Source organism: Rhinatrema bivittatum, chromosome 5, assembly GCF_901001135.1.
Source record: "Rhinatrema bivittatum chromosome 5, aRhiBiv1.1, whole genome shotgun sequence".
Classification (NCBI taxonomy): domain Eukaryota; kingdom Metazoa; phylum Chordata; class Amphibia; order Gymnophiona; family Rhinatrematidae; genus Rhinatrema; species Rhinatrema bivittatum.
Window position 1 is genome coordinate 123,207,907 of NC_042619.1, and position 22,365 is coordinate 123,230,271.

The 22,365-nt window shown below is 44.4% G+C and overlaps 1 protein-coding gene across 1 annotated transcript in view; it reads right to left on the minus strand.

The window, feature by feature from the left end:
* ITM2B (integral membrane protein 2B) overlaps positions 1-22,365 on the minus strand; it is a 102,611-nt gene that overhangs the window by 45,477 nt on the left and 34,769 nt on the right. The window contains exon 2 of the mRNA XM_029602870.1: positions 17,033-17,161. Within this exon, the coding sequence (XP_029458730.1) occupies positions 17,033-17,161 (129 nt within the window). The remainder of the gene's footprint in view (positions 1-17,032; positions 17,162-22,365) is intronic.

A 22,365-nucleotide genomic window follows, 5' to 3' on the forward strand; every position in this document is an offset into this window, starting at 1 on the left:
TAGATAACGCATTTCAGACACTATTTAGTCAGATTCAAAATAAACTGTCTCGTCTAGATGTTACGAATCACTCTGACCAGTATTTTTCTGCATGTGCGGAATAAAATAGCTTGGAAATAAATATTTTGATAGAAAAGCAGCTTGTTTCAATACTGAAGATCATACAGGTGTGTATGAGCGGGGAAAAGGAAGATGAGAATGGAGAATCAAATTTACTCTGATGTTAAAACCTGAAATTCTTTACCTAGAGAGAAATAAGGGAAATAGCAACAAGCATTTAACATTTTTTTTAATGTAACTTTGAAAAAGATTTTTTTTTTCCAATACATCAAAGTTTAGTTAGATATCCAACGTAATGGAAACAAACAAATTAAAAGTTTTCAATCTATGCCTGTAACATGGAGCCTAAGCACTGCCTATAGCCACTAGAACAATACAAACATTTTATTGTTTCTAACTGATCATCTTTCTTAATAAGATTTTGGCTTCATTTTGTTTATAGAAGGATATAAAGCAAGAAAAAAAGAAGTCTCAAAAAAGAGAAATATGAATAAAAAGAAGTAGGAGAATGTAGTAACCCACAATAACCACTAACGTCTAAAGTTGTGCAAGAATGGATGCCAAATTCGTTCTAAGACAGCAAACCTGTTCTTCCTCTCAGCTGTAAGATTTTCCAGAATACAAACGTCCCACAACTTTTTCAGCCTTCTAGCTAAAGAGAGACTGTTTTGAGACTTCCATTAAAAAAAAAAACCCAAACACAAAAAGACTAATTCTGGCTGCTATAAGAAAGCCGTCTGAGTTGATCTTCTCTACCATCATCAGTCTGTAGACAGAGAATGAACATGCCAGATCCCATGGCACATCAATGCTAATGATATTTTAAGTTTTCTGTTGGATAGATTTCCAAAAGAAAACTATATTTGGATATTTCTATCATGTATGGACCAAACTGCCTTCACTTAGCACAGTTTCTCCAACATAGTAAATGACGGCAGATAAAGACCAAAATAGTCCAGTCTGCCCAACAAGTTTTTTACGATAGTAACTGCTGCTCCATCCAGGTTACCCCCAAACCTTCTGCTCTTTTTAAGCCTGCACAAATATCCTGCTCATCCTTATAGGTATTAAATACCACCTGTAATCAATTTCATAGTTATTAACTGAAAGTTTTTTCACAGCCTTTACTCCATCATTTTCCCATTGATCTTCTGCATATACAAATAAAAGTATGCCTGAGGAAGATTATACTTTTACTTATCTAGCAAAGTTAACCATTTACTTTTCTCAGCAAATTGGCTAAGTGTACTTAGACCCTGCCGATCCCATTCCCGAAAGATTTTAGATTTTATTCCTGGTGGAAACACTGCTATTCTGGATAGGCATCAATCTAGAGGGATTTTTTTTTTTTTAATAAAAAGTGCTCCCCTATTATGATCTCAAATGTTCAAAATAAAGTCTACACAAGACAGTACTCCACTTTCATTTACATGAAATTTATTTGGGATCCAAGGGAATCCATGAACTGAGCAACTACCAGTGTAATATCTATCCAGTCCTTATTATTGTCTAACAACTGCCACTTAATAGAGGTCCTCAGCTGATTGGCCCTGAAGTTCTCTAATAAGTCCAGGACACCCAGGCTCCCCAGATTTTTAACTCAAAATAGGACCGTTCTACTAATCTGTAAGTAAATCTGAAAAAACTACCTTGAATGGACCCAATTATCTTTCTAGGCACTTGGACAAGAAGGGTTAGAAAAAGATTCTTCCAGTCCATGAAATAAGCCCAGCCCAAAATTTTAGGTCTTTTTTTAAATACATTTCATAAAGTGTATGTAATTCTTGAATTTGTAATATCCACAAATATTTTATGATCATTTTTGCTTAGCTACTGGGAAAATTATCCTAAACAGAACCCCAAAGAGTGTGATGTCAAGTGCTCAGTGGGCGCACGGAGAGGAGAGGATCACCTTGCTGGTGGCTGAAAAGAATCAGTAAGTACTGCTTGGGGAAATTTTTAAAACTGAATAGTATAGGGGAGAAGTAAAACTATTGGGGTACGGTATTTAGTGTGTGTGTGTGTCTGTATTGAATAGGTTAGTCAGAGGACAGACAAAAATCAGGTTGTGTGTGTTTTGTATTAAATAGGTAGTCAGAAAGGAAGGCAAAAAACAGAAGTTTGTGTGTTCGTATTTCCCAATCCTCCCACCCCTAGCTCATCCTTTAATTTATAGGCAGGTGACACTTTCACACTGAAACAAAAATCATCATCAGTCTTTTAACTTAATTCAGAAATTTCCCACACCTTAAGAGTTTAATCATTCCCTTGTAGGTCACTACCAGATATATAGTGAATACACTAATACATTTAAAGGACCCTAATTGTACGCAGTCCCACTCCCATAACAACCTAAAACTTAACTAGGAACTCAACAAATTTAAAGATAAAGGCAGCAGTCCAGCAGCAAGAGGGGTGGGGGGGGGGGGGCTCCCAGACTTCTGCATCAAGTGCCACATGTATGATTTTTTACTCGATGGTGAGAAATTGTATGTGTGCATCTGATGTAATTAGTTCCTGTCTCTCAGAGAACGAATCTGATCTCTGGAGGCTACAGTGGCAGACCTGGAGGAGATGAGGCAGACAGAGGTATATAAATGAGACTTTCAGGGACATCGTAGCCAAGTCCCAAATTCAGTCTAGCAACCCTGGTGCTGCCTTGGAGGAAGAAGGTCTCATGATCGGAGAGCATCAACCTGGCGCAACAGGAAATGATCCTGTAACAAGGACCTGCTCTCCAGGTGGTTCATTGTCCTCTTGCACTGAGGATGTCTTTCCCGGGGCTACTGCCTAGGAGGGAAGGGTTAGGTCGGCCATCTTAGTTGGCAATTCTTTTATTAGGAATGTAGACAGCTGGCTGGCTGGTGGGTGTGAGGATTGCCTGGTAACATGCCTACCTGGTGCGAAAGTGGCGGACCTCTCGCATCAACTAGATAGGATTTTAGACAGTGCTGGGGTGGAGCCAGCTGTCGTGGTACATGTGGGCACCAACGACATAGGAAAATGTGGGAGAGAGGTTCTGGAAGCCAAATTTAGGCTCTTAGGTAGAAAGCTGAAATCCAGAACTTCCAGGGAGGCTTCCTCTGAAATGCTCCCTGTTCCACGTGCAGGTCCCCAGAGGCAGGCAGAGCTCCAGAGTCTCAATGCGTGAATGAGATAATATCCGCCACACTCGGGATAATGAACCCCTGGTTGAACAATGGTTACAGAATTCACACACCATCTCAGATCTTGTTTACTGTGTACTCGAGGTAGTTCCCCGGTCCCCCCGGGGTGGTAATTATTCTGAGCAGTTAGGTCGTACTGAACGATGGATATTCCTTCTTGATACAGTTTCCCCTAAAGGTCTCAATCGGGAAATTGAGTGGTTCTTATTCACCTAATCAATGCTAAGTGTGTTTTGGTTGTCTGGGTGACTGCTAGGTGCGCTACAGAACGGGAACCACTGGGATTGGTTCCCCGGAACCATGTGACCTGTTCACCCGTAGTTTTGGCGCCTTTCTGCTGGGTTCAAATACCTGCCATTGCTTAGGGGAAGTGCGCTCCCTGCCAGATGTAAGTGCATTCTTCAGTCAGGTATGTTGTGTACCCTTTTACACTCATGTTATTTACAATGTTCGGCAATAAGTCCATTTAATTTTGTCCTGATGTATATATGTTTATTTACAGTTTCTGTTTTGAATTCCTGTTGGCGTGCCCTCCCGATGCAGCCCGAGGCGAAACATGGCACCGTGTCAGTGGACGCCTTTAAGATGTGCATTGTATAAGACAGTGGAGTTGCCATATTGAACCAATAAAACCCTTAACTTAACCATATTGGAGTATGCTTCGGGATTAAACATTCTTTCTGCACTTTGTGTTTTGGTGACATTATTTTAAGTGCAGCATTGCTCTGTTGTGATTTAGATTTCAATTACCCCAATATTGACTGGGTGAGGGAAACATCAGGACATGCTAGAGAGAGAGAGAAAGTTCCTGGATGGAATAAATGACAGTTTTATAGAGCAACTGTTTCAGGAACAGAGAGATCAATTTTAGATCTAATTCTCAGAGAAGTGTGGGATTTGGTGAGAGAGGTAACAGTGGTGGGGCCACTTGGCAATAGTAATGGAGAAATTACTTACCTGATAATTTTGTTTTCCTTTGTGTAGACAGATGGACTCAGGACCAATGGGTATAGTGTACTCCTGCTAGCAGTTGGAGACGGATCAGATTTCAATCTGATGTCAGCCCCTAGTACATATACCCCTGCAGGAAGTGCAGCTCTTCAGTATTCTCCTCAAAAAGCATTGTGGATATATGTGTGACTGACTGATTACTTCATAACTTGGTTAAACGTTAAATCTTGATTAACTTGAACTGGATGATTGACTATAGCTGGAGACCGCTAGTGTACTCAACCGGAAAGTGTCGACAACCGTCAGGGTGGATGCCCTAGGTAAATGAAAACGTGGCTTACCCTTGAATCATTTGAAAGACCATGCATAACGGCAGCCAAGGGTGGGATGCTGAGTCCATCTGTCTACACTAAGGAAAACGAAATTATCAGGTAAATAATTTCTCCATTTCCTAGCGTGTAGCAGATGGACTCAAGACCAATGAGATGTATAAAAGCTACTCCCGAACCGGGTGGGAGGCTGCCCGTGACCCACTTAGTATTGCCCTTGCAAATGCCGTGTTCTCCCGAGCCTGAACATCCAGACGATAGAATCTGAAGAAGGTATGGATGGAGGACCATGTAGCTGCCCTGCAGATCTCGGCAGGGGACAGCATTCTAGTTTCTGCCCAGGATACTGCCTGGGCCTTGACCTGTAGAGGTGGTGGCTTGCCTGCTTCTACGTAGGTCGCCTTGATGGCTTCCTTGATCCAGCGGGCAATGGTTGCCCGCAAGGCCGCTTCCCCTTGTCTCTTTCCGCTGTGAAGGACGAAAAGGTGGTCTGTTTTTCGTACGGGTTCCGACATTTCCAGGTATCTGGATAGAAGTCTGCAGATGTTGAGGTGGCATAGACTACGGGCTTCCTCCAAATTCTTCAAGCCATCCATCGTTGGGAGTGAGATGGTCTGGTTAAGGTAGAAGTGTGAGACCACTTTGGGGAGAAAGGAGGGAACCATGCGTAGTTGGATGGACCCCAGGGTGAGCCTGAGGAACGGCTCATGGCAGGACAGTGCTTGTGCATTCTGAGATGCGACAGGCTGAACACACTGCCAGCAAACACACAGTCTAAGGTTAACAGGCGGAGGGACAGGCCTCGGAGGGGTCTGAAGGCAGTTCCTGCTAGGAAATCCAAAACAAGATTGAGATTCCACAGAGGTACCGGCCATTTTAGTGAGGGCGAATGTGTTTGACTCCTTTCAGGAAGCGTGACACGTCCGGGTGAGAAGCTATGCTGACACCCTCGCTCTTGGAGCCGTAGCATGACAATGCGGCCACCTGTACCTTGATGGAGTTGAGGGACAGACCCTTCTGTAGTCCATTCTGTAAGAATTCCAGGATCACGGCAACTTTGAATGAGCGTGGCTTGATGTTGTGGTCTTCGCACCAGGCTTCAAATACTCTTCAGATCCTTATGTACGTTAAGGATGTGGAGAACTTGTGTGCTCGGAGGAGAGTGTCTATTACCAACCCCGAGTATCCGCTCTCTCTCAAGCGGATCCTCTCAATGGCCAGACCGTAAGAGAGAATTGAGCTGGGTCCTCGTGGAGGATCGGACCCTGTTGTAGCAGTTCCCTGTGTGGGGGCAGGGGTAGGGGGTTCCCTGCCAGCAGTCTTCTCATGTCTGTGCACCAGGGTCTTCTTGGCCAATCCGGAGCCACCAGAAGAACTACCTCCCTGTGTAGTTGTATCTTGTGAATGATTGCGCCCAATAGGGGCCACGGCAGGAAGGCATATAGTAGGGTCCCCGGTGGCCAGGTTTGTACCAGGGCATCGATCCCTTGGGACTGCGGTTCCCACCTGCAGCTGAAGTATCTGGATACTTGGGCGTTGGATCTGTTTGCCAGAAGGTCCATGTCCAGTGTCCCCCACTGATTTGCTATCATCTTGAAGGCTGCGGATGGCAGCCTCCATTCTCCTGGGTCTAGACTTTCCCTGCTGAGGAAGTCTGCTGTGATGTTGTCTTTCCCGGCGATGTGGACGGCGGAGATCTCCTGGAGGTTTGCTTCCGCCCATGCCATCAGGGGGTCTATTTTTAGGGACACCTGTTGGCTTCTGGTTCCCCCCCTGCCGGTTGATGTAGGCCACTGTCATGGCATTGTCCGACATTACTCTGACCGCTTTGTTTCGAAGTCTGTGAGCAAACCGCAGACAGGATAGTCTGACTGCCCATGCTTCTAGGCGGTTGATGTTCCATCCCGCCTCTTCTGCGTTCCACTGCCCTTGGGTGGTTAACTCCTCGCAGTGTGCTCCCCATCCTCATAGACTGGCATCTGTGGTGAGTAGGGTCCAGGTTGGGGAGGATAGTCTTGATCCCCGGCTCATGTGGCTGGCCTGCAGCCACCGCCGTAGCTGGGTCCAAACTCTGCCCGGGAGTGATAGACCTACGGTGTAGTTCTGGGACCGTGGGCTCCACCGAGATAGAAGTGAGCGCTGTAGTGGCCTCATGTGGGCTCGCGCCCATGGCACAACTTCCAGGGTGGATGCCATCAGCCCGAGGACTTGCAAGTAGTCCCATGCTGTGGGACGAGGATCGTTCAGCAAGGTTTGCAGCCGGTTCCACAATTTTGATCTCCTTGTGGGGGTCAGGCTGATCTTGTCCTCTTTGGTGTCGAATCGGACTCCTAGGTATTCCAGCGACTGAGGGCTGTAGGGTGCTTTTGTTTATATTGACCACCCATCCTAGGCTTTCCAGTAGAGTTATGACTCTGCTGGTTGCTTGGCGGCTTTCCTCCGGTGACATTGCCCTGATCAGCTAATCGTCTAGGTAAGGGTAAACTAGGATTCCTTCCTTCCTCAGTGTTACCGCCACCACAACTATTACCTTGGTGATCGTCCGGGGTGCTGTGGCTAACCCGAAGGGTAGTGCCCAGAACTGGTAGTGACGGTTCAGGACTTTGAAGTGTAGGTAGTGCTGGTGTTCCTAATGAATTGGGATGTGTAGGTAAGCCTCCAAAAGATCCAGGGATGTGAGAAACTCTCCCAGTTGAAAATCGCCCTTATTATGGATCGTAGGGTTTCCATGCGGAAGCGGGGAACCCTCAGGTGGCGGTTGACTGACTTGAGGTCCAGGATGGGCCTGAATGTTCCCTCTTTCTTGGGGACGATAAAATAAATGGAATAATATCCAATATTTATTTCTTGTGGAGGCACTGGGGTTATGGCCTCAAGGGCCAGTAGTCTGGACAGTGTAGCTTCCACTGCTGCCCTCTTAAGGGGGTTGTGGCAGGGGGACTCCATGAACTTGTCCGGAGGGGTTCGTAGGAAATCCAGGTAGTACCCCCCCCCCGAATGATGGCTAGGACCCACTTGTCCGAAGTTCTCTCGACCCATCTGCGGTAGAATAGGGCTAGTCTGCCCCCTATGGCTTCTTCCCTTGGACGGGTCGGTTGAATCTCATTGTGGGGTGCAGCTGGGGCCCATGCCAGAGCTGGATCCCCTCTTGTTGTACTTGTTCCGAAAGGACTGGTTCCTGCCCGTAGGGCGGGTCGCTTGATAGTTGCTCCTGTAAGGATTGAAGCGCTATGAAGTTCTGCCCCTGGAGGACCTAGGGAAGGGTCGCTGGTTTCTCTTCGTCTTATCCTCCAGCAGGCGCAGCAATGGGGACTCGCCCCATTTGTCGGCCAGTTTCTCTAGCTCGCTGCCGAACAGGAGGGATCCTTTGAAGGGCATCCTTGTGAGGCGCATTTTGGAAGATGCGTCGGCCAACCAGCTTTGGAGCTAGAGTTGCCTCCTGGCCGCCACCGCAGATGACACTCCTCTGGCCACTGTACGCACAAGGTCAGAGGCAGCGTCTGCGAGGAATGATACTGCTGGTTCCACGTCTTCTCCCGGGATGTTGTTCCTGGTTTCAGATAAGCACGCACGTGTCACCACGGTGTAGCAGGCCGCAATTTGTAGAGACATAGCGGCTACGTCAAATGACTGTTTGAGGATGGATTCCAGACGCCGGTCATGTGCATCCTTGAGCGCTGCTCCTCCCTCCACTGGGATGGTGTGCTTAGAGACCGCGCAGACCATGGCATCAACTCTTGGGCATGCAAGAAGATCTTTGGTTGCCGGGTCGAGGGGGTACAGGGCTGCCAAGGCTAGACCACCTTTGAATGTGGACTCCGGAGCATTCCATTCCAGGTCAATCAGCTGTTGTGTTGCTTGTAACAGAGGGAAGTGGCGAGAAGTCTGGCGAAGACCCTCAAGCAGGGGGTTCGGTTTAGGTTCCCCCGAAGTACCTGGGCCCAGGATAGCGAGCTCTGTCAGACATTGGTTGACCAGGTCCGGAAGCTTGTCCTTTGTGAAGAAGCGTCTCATGGCTCGGTGAGGCTCTGTCCTTGGGGGAAGCGCTCCCTCTTCTAGGGGTTCGACTTCCTCCTCAGATGTCCGTGTCCCCGTAGGTGGGGCTTCTGGGTAGTGGAAACCGGTGCCTAGGTCTTGAAAAGCCTGCGGCATGAGGGTCCTCCGGTGGAGCATGTGGCTGGTCAGCCAGAGGTTCAGTTTGCATCTGAACAAAGGCATGAATCCCCTTTAAGAACTCCACCCATGAGATCGACGCTGGGTCCAAGCTGAGGGGTGCTAGTTCCTTGGGGGTCCCTGTCTGTGGGGAGGTCCCCCTGGGATCTGCTAGGTCCGGGGTACCCCCTGAGGAGCTAGAACTCGGCCTCCTCGCTTTGTGCAGCTCTGATGTGGCATGCTGGGCAGAGGCCTTGAGCCTTTATTCCTGTTTCTGGTGGTGCTCCGGTGCGCTTAAGATGAGCGTGTAAATTGTGCGTGCAGCTGTGCGTCCAGCCGTAGATATGCGCCCGGTTCTGTGCGTGCATCTTATGCGCACAAGGTTTTATGTGCGCTCGGGCCGAACAGCGCAGCGAGTAGGGCCAAGGTGGTGACGGCGAGTACGCGGGCAATATGGCAACCCCCTCGGAGAGTCTCCACGTGGGTAGACTCTTGGAAATAGCAGGGGCCTGGCCCTGCTAGGGCGGATCAACCCGGTGGCACTGGTCCCGGCCGGTGACCTGTGCTCCTCCTCAATCCTCGGAGACTGGATTCAAGCAGAAGATTTCTACCTTACCTTGTCTTCGGCGCTTCCTGGTTTCGTCTCGGGCAGTCTCCGGCTGCGGGGGGAGAGGGCAAATACCTTCACCACCACGCTAGAGGGTGCACCCGCTGCCTCTCAGCCGCACCCGAGGATCGGGGGCTAGGTCCTCGCTGCGATTCGGCCGCCGGACTGAGGCTTACCTCCGAGGGACCACGGAAATCACCTCGGGAATCTCAACTGGGGGAGGGACCCGAGAGTATCACCGCAGGAGAGTGGGGCTCGTCTTCAGGTAGGTTTTCTTCTTTAAATTTTGGGTTTTCTTCTTTGAATTTGGTTCAAACGCTGTGAGAGCATGCAGATATTCCGTAACTGCTATGGAGATGGAAAATACTGAAGAGCTGCACTTCCTGCAGGGGTATATGTACTAGGGGCTGATGTCAGATTGAAATCTGATCAGTCTCCAACTGCTAGCAGGAGTACACTATACCCATTGGTCCTGAGTCCATCTGCTACACGCTAGGAAATCATAATATGATCAAATTTGAATTAATGACTGGAAGGGGGACAGTAAATAAATCCACAGCTGTGGCACTAAACTTTCAAAAGGGAAATTTTGATACAATGAGAAAAACAGTTAAAAAATTTTTGAAAAGTGCAGCTACAAAGATAAAAAGTGTGCAACAGGCATGGAGATTGTTAAAAAATACCATCCTAGAAGCACAGTCCATATGTAGTTATCACATTAAGAAAGGTAGAAGGAAGGTCAAACAATTGCCAGCATGGTGGGGCTAATTGGATGTGTGCTCAGCCATAGTATTTGCTGGCAAACTGAGAAAAAACTCTTTGGGAGCTGGGATTCTAAGGAATGAGAACCTCTGCTGAATCTAAGTGCAATTTCATTTTATTAACTTGTGCTTTAGTGTAACAGTGCCTTGTTTTGTTTGTAAGGGGCAGAATTAATATTGAAACCTCAAAATGAGCTATTTTGTCCCAGGGGTCAATCTGATACTTTGGGCTGTGCTTAACCAGGTTCTTATGGCCTGGATTGGCCACTGTTGGAAACAGGATGCTGGGCTTGATGGACCCTTGGTCTGACCCAGTATGGCATTTTCTTATGTTCTTACATCTTCCAGGTTCACAGTGATTTTGTTCAGTTCGTCTGACTTATCACCCCTGAAAACCATCTCCGGAACTGGTATCTCCCCAACATCCTCATTAGTAAACATGGAAGCAAAGAATTCATTTAGTTTTTCTGCAATGGCCTTATCTTCCCTAAGAGCCCCTTTAACCCCTGGGTCATCTAATGGTCCAACCGACTCCCTCACAGGTTTCTTGCTTTGGATATATTTTAAAAAGGTTTTACTATGAGTTTTTGCCTCTATAGCCAACTTCATTTCAAATTCTCTCTTTCCCTGTCTTATCAATGTTTTACATTTAACTTGACAATGTTTCAGGTATCTGAAGGTCTGAAGGTGTATACCTACACCTATACCTCCTCTCTTGCAGGGTACATATTCAGATCCTTCAGCCTCTCCTCATAAAAGTCTTCTGATACAGACTCTACACCAATTTTGGTTGCCCTTCTCTGGATCACCTCCATCCTGCCTCTATCCTTTTTTAAAGATACGATCTCCAGAACTGAACACAGTATTCCAGGTGAGGCTTCACCAAGGATCTATACAAGGGCATTATCATCTCCTTTTTCTTACTGGTTATTGCTTTCTCTCTATGCAGCCCAGCATTCCTCTGGCTTTAGCTATTGCCTTGTCACATTGCTTTGCTGCCTTCATATCACCAGACACTATCACCCCAGGACCATTAGATTTTCACCCCCATTACATACAGCTCTTTTGGATTACCGCACCTCAGATGTTCCACTCTGCGCTTCTTGGCTTTAAATCCAAGCTGCCAAGACTTCAACCACTCTTCAAGCTTTCTTAAATCACTTTTCATTCTTTCTACTCCTTCAGGCGTGTCCACTATGTTGCAGATCTTAGTATCATCTGCAAACAAACTTTACCTTTTATTTCTTCTGCAATGTCACTCACAAAGATACTGAATAGAACTGAACCCAAAACTCATCCTTGTTGTCTTCAGAGTAGGTTCCATTTATCATTGCACGCTGTCTGTCTATCAGACAACCAGTTTGTGATCCACTCCACCACCTTGGCGCCAGTTCCCAAGCTTCTCATTTTATTCGTGAGCCTCCTATGCAGAATCATATCAAAAGCTTTGCTGAAATCGAAGTAAATCACTTTGAGTGCTCTTCCTTGATCTAATTTTTTAGTCACTTAATCAAAAAAAAAAAAAAAAAAAAAAAAAATCAGACTTGTCTGACTGACATGATCTTCCCTTATGAATCAATGCTGCCTTGGGTCCAGCAACTCACCAGACTGTAGATAGGTCACTATTCTTTCCTTCAGCAGCGTCTCTGTTAATTTTCCCACCACGAAGGTGAGTTTCCAGCCTCCTCTCTGCTACCACACTTAGCTTTTCGAATAATGCCCTGATGAAAAGCTTAGTTATTTTGATCGACTCCTTGCTCTCCTTTCAGCCTCAAATCAAGGCTATAATTAAATCTGGGTTTTTAAAGCTATGTGTGCTTCAGGGTTAAAACAATTAATTAATTCAGGGTTTTGTACAATTGTTCAGGCATTTATTTTTCCTCTGATTGATTATTGTAATGGTCTTTATTTGGGTCTTCCTTTGAAATCACTACATCCTTTGCAGCTTTTGTTAAATTCTACTGCATGGTTGATTACTGGGATCAAACGGTATTAACATCTCACCTCGGCTCTCAGTGGATTGCACTGGCTACCATTTCAACAGCGAATTATGTATAATATTGGGATGATAACATTTAAGTTAATCAATTTGAATTCTTGTCCATGGTCTAATGAACTTTTAAAAGTATATGAACCATCTCGACAGTTAAGATTCTCTCAACGGGGACTACTTGATGTGCCACAGTCAGAGCTGCTCGCCTTACAGTCACTAGAGAATCTGCCTTTTCGGTAGCAGCACCCATTCTTTGGAACATCTTACCAATGGGACTCAGAATGTCTGACTATATTAAGAAGTTCTGAATCATTCTGAAAAGTTTAAAAAAAAAAAAAGCCTTTGAATAAGAATACTGATATTGGTCCTCCCGTGAAATGCATCTATGCGGTGAATTATGATTTTGCTTATGTTGTAAATATGTTTTGTATTATTTACATGTTATTCTCTGTGAATGTTTTATTTTGTACATCTCTTAGGCCGTCAGTGTTAGGTGATAATTACATTTTAATAAAATGAAATGAAACTTGTATAGTGGGGACCACTACCACTCTTCTCCAATCCTGTGGGCACCACTCCCGAATCCAGGGCAGACCTGCCAGCACATCTCTGAGCTCCCTTAATATCCTAGTCCCATGGCCTTGTCCACTTTCAGTTTTCCTAGCTTCAGCCTGTTAAACTGGTAGGTGCTTGCTGCAATTTAAAAGCATTTCTTTGCTGCTTCAGAGCAGGTGCCTCCTGTAGTTAACCTAGTACTAAACCTTAATGGTCTCACTTTAGTGCATATATGTGTGTCACCAAGCCTTCTGAGAAAGATATTTTAAAGGAAAATAACCACCTCTATGTTCAGAATCCCTCCTTTTACTCAGAGAAAGAGAGGAAATATTCAGAAAGATCTGAATGTTTTTGTCATTACAGCATATCTGATCCATTTTCTGTGCATTTTGGTAGATCAATTCCTTACCTGAGTATTTATGGAGCCTCACAACAATATCTCAAGGCAAATTATTTGGCAGGGGATGACAATTCTCTCTATCATTGGTTTTTCACATCAAATCATTTGTCATACTTTTTTTTTTTGCAGGGCATTAATTGTTTTTGCCTGGTCTTCTAATTCAGCATTTCCCAATCTTTTCAAGTCCAATTACATTAAAAAAAAAAAGTTGTGTTGGCCACCAATCTATGCAGAGCAGGCAGTGTGGACATGGATAGAACTCGTATGGTCAAAACAGCAGCTAAAGACAGCACTGAAGCCCCACCAAACTCACTTCCAAAGTTCTTTTTGTAAAAAGGCAGAGAGAGGGTGGACACCTACATGAACCCATCACAGTGGACCAGCTCCCTCTACATTAAGTGCAGCAGAAGGGAGAAGCCGGTGTGGTGCAAGCAAATGGCTTGGTTAGTTACCTTGGCTGCTGCATGTAGCTGCCAGAGATCCTGCATTGCTGCTGCTCCAATGTAATCACATCCAGCATTCAGTGCATGCTCTCATCTCATTCAGCCTGGAGGTAAGAGGCTGGTAGGACTGAAAAGAGGAGGAGGTCTAGGAGGGAGAAGAGTTGCAGGTGCTGGGCTTATGTGCTGCTCAAAGTGGAGCTTGCATGTCCATTCCCATACTCCAGGGCTCATGCAGTGGCTAAGCGGAAGAGACATACATGACTACACAAGTTCTCAGAAAGGAAGCACCTGAACATTTAAAAGCCACTGCTAGTGTCTCTTGTTGCTGCAAATTGCTGAGAGCAAAGCCCAGCAGCTGGACTGGATCTTAGCATGAAGTAGTGGTGACTTTTCCATGGCACACCTGATCAGGTCTGAAGGCACACTGTTCTAATTTTGGCTCATTCTCTTCCAGATGAGTGCCTAAGTCAGCTCTTTCAGTGTGCATGTCCTTGCTCTTTTGCGCAATACTGCCTATCATCCTAAAGTCATCTTTCCAAATCACCTGTTTGCCTTTTGAAAATGCCTCTCGTCTGCACGATGAATGCTCCACTCTGATGCTTGTTCTCCTCTGTCAGAGTTTGCCAACGCCAAGTTGACAGGGGGACTCGCACACTGTGTGGCTCTGACTGAACTCGTGATGGGACATCTCCTTTAGATAAAGATTTTTTTATTTCACGGCCATCCCAGAGCTCAGTTTGTTACATGGCTCTCAAATATTGCCAAACGATACTGGAATTTTTCAGGCTCTGCAGGAGCTCTTGGCTTAGGCTGCCATCAGGGGAGCTGACGTCACTTCCTCCTTGGTACTGATACCATTTATAAGTTTTGAAACAACTTTGGCTAAACCTTGCACCTAATTTTGGTTCCTAATCTTACACAGCTACTAAGTAAGTGCATAGCCTTTTCTTTATTTTGCACAGCTACCTAATCAAGCAGAAGTCTGCTGAAATTTTCTGGATGTTCAACTTCCCTGTAGGGGAAAAAAAAAAAAAAAAAAAGAATAGATGTACCCAGAAGAATGTAACTTTCAATAAAGAATAAATAATCTCATAAGTGAAAGGTACTTTGGGAAACAAAACTTCCACAGTGCATTGAGAACTTTGGTTCTGGAATGCAGCGCAAAGAGAGAGGAGGGCAAAGGCTTCCACGGCCACTGCATCACCACCAAGGAGTGTCAGATATCCTGCTCGGAAATAAAGGTTAACAAACAGAATAAGGCGATACCTTTTTACGGGGAAAAATGAATGTGTTTCATGCTTAGCTTTTGTTAGCACTCACTTCCTGAGGTCACCACAGAATGGGATATCCTGCCTCAATCCCTCAGCTTCCGTTAGTTCTGCACAGCCGTGATCTCGAGTATAGGTGCTGCGTCCGGTCTTCGACGGCTTCGTCCCGCTTTTGTTGCACTCCCATCTCAGCCCTCCCGCTTACCTGGGCAAGATGGCTACCGCAGCGTCGTCAAGCCGACTTCTCTGGCGTCCCCGGAACAGCTATGGTGCAGCCGTACGCCACTGCTCCTCTCAGGGACCTGCTAGGGTGCGCGCGCGCGCAACCCACGTCTAAGTACGCCCAGTGGGTCGAACCTCGAGGGCGTTCCCTCATCTGACATCACGCCCATCCGGGTATATCTACTTCTCAAGATTACTAGCTCACTGAGTTGGCAAAGGCTCGAATAGACTCGAACTGTTCCTGTCTGCGCTATTCTGCCGCTTCTCTGCTGCCTGCAGGAAGCTTTCCTTCTGCCCTTCGGGGTTTACTACTAACTTGGGTACCTGCTCCTCGGGGGCCCTCTGTTCTATTTTCAGGTGCCATTCAGGGAACAGGTACTCACTCCTCGAGAGCCTGCTCTCCCTGCCTCAGTGCCTGTACCTACGACAACTATCTGGTGGAATCACATCCATAACAGCTAATACCGAGTGAGTACTCTAATATCTCATCTGTCTCATCCACAGTAACCCCTTGCTGCGGAACCTCCCGACGTCACCTAGGAGAGAAGGGCTCCTTCTGCCGAGGTCCCTGAGAATACAACTCACCACTGCCACCTGGTGGCTACTTCAAGCTGTATAATAAAATAGTTCAATTCCGGTGTTTTGTGTATAAGAGCCTAGCCCAGTGCTGTGGCTCCTCACGGGGCTCCTCCCCATGGGCGTGGTCATCTCCACAGCACCCAAGGGTCCACTAAAACACACGTAACAACAATAGGCACAGTTTTTACTTGCCTTGTTCCCTGCCAGGTTTTCTGGGGGGTCTTTACACGTGGCTATCAGGCATTGATAGCGGGAGGACAATTTTCATAGCAATTTCCATGGGTAAAAAGCATTTTATCCACTGAAACATGACCCACCCAGTAGGCGAGTAAAAGCCTGCATGTCGATCCACGAGGTATGGATATTTGCCCGCTCTTTAGCACAGGCATTCCCAGGCCAGAGTTTGTGGGGGAGAAAACAGCACGCATTGCTCTAGATTTTCAAAACTACGCACGCTATTTTGGTCAGAAAAAGTACCCACAGAAAAGGAAGGGGCAGATCTTTGCGGGTCCTTTTTTTTTTTTACCTTAGGCAATTTTCAAAGTGAAAGTACACATGCATTGCAGGTCAAAAAAAAAAAAAAGTGTCCAGGGCTTTGCAGCACTGCACGCAGTTGGAAAATTGTCCTCAATCTGAAGGCAAATCTTTAAAGCCCTTTCCTTGAGTTAAAAAAATGCATTTTACTCACAGAAGCAAGAGCTTTGAAGATTGCCTAACCTTTTGTGGGTAAAAGTGCGTTGTGTTGTTCAAACATGGACATGTTTCTCCTATGGACCCAGGAGGCATTCCTGGGGTATGGGGAGAGGAACAATGCGCATAGGTTTGTTTTTGTTTTTTTTAAATCAAGCCTGTCGTCATATTTTCCCAAATGAAAAAAAAAAACTATCTGCAGAGTAAGTAGGTGCTATTTCTGCAGGTGCTTTTTCGATAGGCAATAATCATGGTAACGTGGTAAATAACATGCTTCGATTAGTTATTTAAAAAAATTCTAGCCTGCTCTATCACCAGTCTCAAAAACAAAACACAATCATAATAAAGAAAAAGTAATCAAACAATAACAGTAAAGCTAACAACAATACAAACTAAAACAGTACTCAATCAGTTTAATCCAAAAATAAAATTAACCCTACAGACAGACTGCTGATGAAAACTATTGACAAACTCCAGGAACAAAAAGCATCTGTGGAGCTTGTGTCAGTAATTTCCATCCATGGGGCTATTAGCCCATTACTCTCAAAGGAACAATTTTCAAAAAGATTCAGCATGCAGAAAAGATCTCTTTGAAAACTGCACCTTCTCCTCCCCTCCCACCCTCTGCAGAGATAGGCCCAAAACTAAAGCATCTTTCACTGCTTTACTCTGCATACTTTACAGCTGCAAAGCACACGGAGAAAAGCATCCCCGCTGGCACAGGCCTGCTATGGATTTTCAAAGGGGAAACTCCTTAGAGTAGAGCAGCATGGTATTATTGATTTGCCTCATTGTTAAACTTTTAATATAAAAACACGGTCTGAAAAAAAAAGTAGGGAAAGAGCTGATTCTTACCTGCAACACAACGTATTTATACAGGTATGCGCCACCAAATATCACGCCAGCCAGCATGAAGACTAGTCCAAAACACATGCACCAACACCAAGCTCGTCTCTGGCCAATGGGTACCACATCACCTGGCTCCTGCAAAAATTGCAAAAAGGAGCATGAACAAAACAGAGGCAGGACACTAACAACAGGTACAGTACTGCTGTGCCTACAGGTTATGACATGAGTATCCAAAAAAAAAAAAAAAAAAAAAAAACCAAAAACAAAATTGTAATTTATGCCATTGGTTTTAGAAAGACTGTTTTGAAGTTAAGACTTTTTTTTTAAATATTAAATGTATCACTGCATGGACTGTGAGCTGGAAATAAGATGCCCAATTCTAGAACAGCTCCTCTGGGCTCACGCTGACTCCAGAGCCCATCTGTCTTGCATCGCATCAAGTGTGAGATAATATACAAACTGTCACCGGAAGCTTCTATGCTTACATGGCAGTCAGCAACATAGGGCGGCTAAGTCCAATGTACACGCAGACTTCAGTCCTAACTATCAAAGCAGACTTATGTGCGCGAGTCCGCTTTGGAAATTGGCAGGCCTACATGTATGTTAGCGATGGACAGAAGTGCACAATTACCCCTGAAGAGAGTATATAAAAGTCCATGCTAACATACTTTCAAAAATTAAAGCTATGCAAGTATATGATTTCCCCACCCCCCAGGAACATCTCTTTGCAGTACACAAAGCTTAAAATCATTTCTACATTTACTTTTATGCATACAACCTCCAGGAACATTTTCAAAAAGCAGTTTTATGCATATAAATGCTTTTGAAAATTGACTTCCTTAAAGCAGTAGCACAGTATTAACAAAAATATTTGAGAGAAAATGCTCGTCAACATGTAACTCCCCCCTCAGGGAAGGGGGCGGTCACTCTTCCCAACCCTGCTGAGCACTGACCCACTCGCTGCAGACTGGGAGAATATGAGTTTTGGGGGCAGGATTCTATCTACCGGGCCACTAAGAGGTTCACATATGTCCCAAGAAAAGAAACGGTCCACACCAATAACCAAAATATAAGAAAAGCTTACTGAAGAAAGTCTCAAAAATCTAACAGAAACAAAACGAAACAAAATAGCAAACAGTCTAAAGCATCCAATCCAAAAACCGTGAAGTACAGTCTCTTCAATAGCTTTCCAGATCACGAATGCAGACAGATTTTATGCTGCTTAAGGTCAGTTCTACAAAACACCAAGATCCCAAAATTCCCACCCAGGCTTCTGTCCCTTCAGCAGAAATGGGAAATCTACAGAATTCCCTTTTTACAACCTGTGTTTCTCACACTCAGCTGGGTGGCCCCAGACAGATTTTCCCACTGGTTTTTGGTGGTCTAACGCTCCTGGCTTGGCCCTTGCAGATGAGAGCCCCTCTCTTCCATGCATCCAGTGGCAGCCCCTTTGCTGCCTCTCCCCAGGTCTCCCTTCACCTCTCAGAATTCTGACTCCAACTCCTCCCAGAGCCCTGTGGAAGCCCTCTATATACTCACTAATTTGCTCAACTCCTTTGGGTGGGTGGGCGGGACGAAGCTTATCATCACTCGCAACGCCACCGACCCTCCTGAACTGTTCATTCCTAGAAAATTCTTAAAAACAGACTATGGTGAAGCCTAGCTGGCTTTACAGCCACAAAGGAAAAATCATTTGTAACCCCACTTCTCGTTCTGATTTCTTTTATTCCTGAGAGTAATCACTTGAGAGACCCCCCAAACCAAATTGCTCTGAAAATAACCCTGCTGATGACTTTCCACTCGGAGGTAACATCAACTACTGTTCTGATCACCAGGCAAGGGAAAACCAACCAAAACAAAAGAACAGTTACGAAAGCCAACATGTTGATTTTTGGGGCAGAGAGCTCTGTGTCCTCTCCCAAAAATAATTGCTCCAGCCTACATACTCAGCAGAAATGATCAAGGCTGTAATTTTATCATGACAAAGTTGGGGTGGAGAGGGAGCCTTTGGCTTAGTCATGGCATAAATATAAAGGTCATGAAAATACGAAGGCCTTTTAGTTGAAATAGTTGTTCCATACAAATTGTCTGTAAAAACTCATTTTGGGAAAGGTGTTTAAAAAATGTAAGTATTTTAAAGAGAGCTAGCAGGTTCTTCTACCATTAAGACAGGCGGACTACCTCCAAACCACAGAAAACAAAAATCAGAGGTCATGCAATAACAGACTTTGGAAAAGGACAGGAAAAAACCAAAAAGCAGCATTTTTTCAGAATTGCCATAGCAACCATGCCGACTGAGCAATTACAGAGGAGAACTTGCCTAAGACTCTGAGGCCCAACTGAATAACAAAACATAGCAACAGCAAGAGCTACGCCCTGTCCCAGTTTAATTATGAATACATTACCTTTGACACATCATCCCATCTCAGCCCACTTCTCCAGGGTCATGCATTGGCCCAGAGCGTCCCTTCCAGCATCAAGTGCATTGTTCCAGACCGCAGACTTATAAACACTGTTACACAAAAACTTCAAAGACCATCGATGCGTAGGAGTAATGCCGTAGATGGTCAGAAACAAATCTGTTAACGGACATCTGTTTAATACACTTCTTGTTTGCTAAAGTACTGCCCCGTAGGTTAGGTCTCTTCTGTTCTCCAGCAAATACGCCCATTTATAACAGGATAAGCAACTCGGAGCCTGGAGTGCCACAAACAGGTCTGGTTTCCAGAATATCCACAATGAATATGCATAAGGTATATCTGCATGCCCTGCCTCCCATTGTATGCAAATCCATCTCATGCATATTCAGCGTGAATATCCTGAAAACCTGACTGGTTTGTGGCATTACATACTCCCCCTGATCTATAAAATCAGAGAGCTGTTTGGCAGCTCACAGATTTATAAATTGGGGAATTCCAGTATGCAAGATTAAAAACAAAAAGGTCAGTGCAGCAAATTAATTATTTCAATAAGCCTTCTGACATGGTTGCATATAGGTGACTTATAAATAAAGAGGATAACTTTAAAACAAATGTGCACGGCAATATATAAGCATGTACATGATCATGAACAAATCTACGCTGGTATTGTATAACCCGCACATATGAAATGTGGGTTTTATAAAATATGTGTATCTCTACACCACAACATGCACACATATGCAGGCTTAAGTGCAAATACATGCTACGCATTGAAAGAATGTATATCAATGCACTGAATGGACATACTTTTATATATTTTAAAAATATGTGCGCATATGTTTGAAGCAAGAAAATAGAGTAAGACTTAGTCGCATAAATCATGTGCGTGTCAAGGAAATTACTAGTTTTACCATTTTGTCCACCAGTTCACCCAGTCCTTCTCCATGTCACAGAGACCTTCCTGGTTCTTTCGACTAAACTCCCCCAAATTCACCTAGGGCTCCCACCCAATCAGTACTACACAATAAACACGTTAGCAAATCTGTGTGTGTGTCTTTTAAAATAGCAACTTGTGTGTGTAAATTTTGGCCCTTAGAATCACCCCTTTTATATGCATGCATATGTGTACATGAAAATGAGTGAGCTATGTACATGCGTATATGCTAATTTTTACATGTGAGACGTTTTGCAAATTCACCCCAAGCTGTGATTGGGTTAGAAAACTGGTTGCGTGGAAGGTGACAAAGGGTCGATAAGGGTTTGGTCTTCAGACTGGCTCTTTTCAATATTTTTGTAAGCAATATTGGTATGAATTTTTCAAAGCCTTTAAGAGTAAAATTATTATATATATGCACATAAGTAGCTAGCACTTGCGTACACGATATTTCATAAACATCAAAATTTCACGTGCGTTTACAGGCTCGTGTGAAAAAGGGGCCGGTTTAGAGGCATTCTGGGGAAAGGCCAAGAGACTTACCTGGGTATATTTGCCAACTTATTCACGTAATCCTACACCTGCTAAATATTAGTTTAGTTCAGTTCATTTATTTACTTAAATTGTCTAACAAATGGAAAATCAAAATGATTTACAAAATTAAACCAATACACACAGTTTTCAGACCAAATAAAATGGTGGCTAAACTAAATAAAGAAAAACACATTAAAATTGAAAGAAAAATACCACGGATTAAAAAAAAAACAAAAAACAAAAAAAACCAACCCTCAACTACTGTTTACTATTGGTTGGGTGGGAGGTTTGGGGGAATTCAGAATGAAGAATTAGGAGGGTCTCAATGACCTGGAGAAGGACTGTATGAACTGGTGGAGGTTTCAGCAAACTTGAAATTTCAATTATGCATGCATGTTTTAAAATATACTGACTTCCGTGAGTAAACAGGTTTTATGCGAGTACATTTTTCCGCACATAAAATATACGTGCATATGTTTTTGAAACAGATAGGAAAAGTACGTACTTTCAATTTTATTGTAAAATCTGGAAAGCAATTTATAAATAAATAAATGCATTGCAGATATTCGCACATATGTTAGGGGGTAAACATATGTGTATTTTATAATCTTTATGTGCCTGATACGCACATGTTATAAAATACTGTAGTAGATCTCCACATGGCCATGTATACTCGTATATGGGGCCATGTGCAGTTGTTTGAACGTTATCCTCATTACATTAGGACTATCATGAAAGGTTTGGTTTTTTATGGACGATACCAAAATTTGCAAAAGGCTGAAATTCTTCTAAGCATAATATAAAAGCCGGATCTTGGGGTGATCATATTTGATCTTAAGATTGCCAAACTGAGGATAAGGTGATGGCAAAAGCCAGAAAAATACTTGGGTGCATAGGAAGAAGAATGGAAAAAAGGGAGGTGTTATTACCGTTATATAAGTCCCTGGTGAGACCTCATTTGGAATATTGTGTACAATTCTGGAGCTTGCATCTTTAAAAGGCTATACATCAGATGGAGTTGGTATAAGGGTGGCTTCTAAAAATGGTCAAGGGTCTTTGTTTTAAAATCTAAAACTTAAAAATCTAAACATGTAAACTCTAGAGGAGAGGAGAGGATAGGGGAGAGATGATAGAGACGGTTAAATACCTTCAAGGTATCAATGCATAGGAGATGGGCCTCTTTCAACAGAAAGGAGGCTCTGGAACCTGGGATCATGGGATGAGGGTAAAAGGGGCTAGCCTCAGGAGTAATCTAAATAAATGTTTCTTTACAGAGAGGGTAGTGGATGCATGGGGCAGCCTCAAAGAGGAGGTGATGGAATCAAGGATGTTATCTGAATTTAAGAAAGCATAAACACAGAAGACTTTTTAGGCAGAGCTGAGTAGTTGATATGGATGGGGAGACTAAATCCCAACATACCCCAAAACCTTTTATGAACAGAAGAACAGTA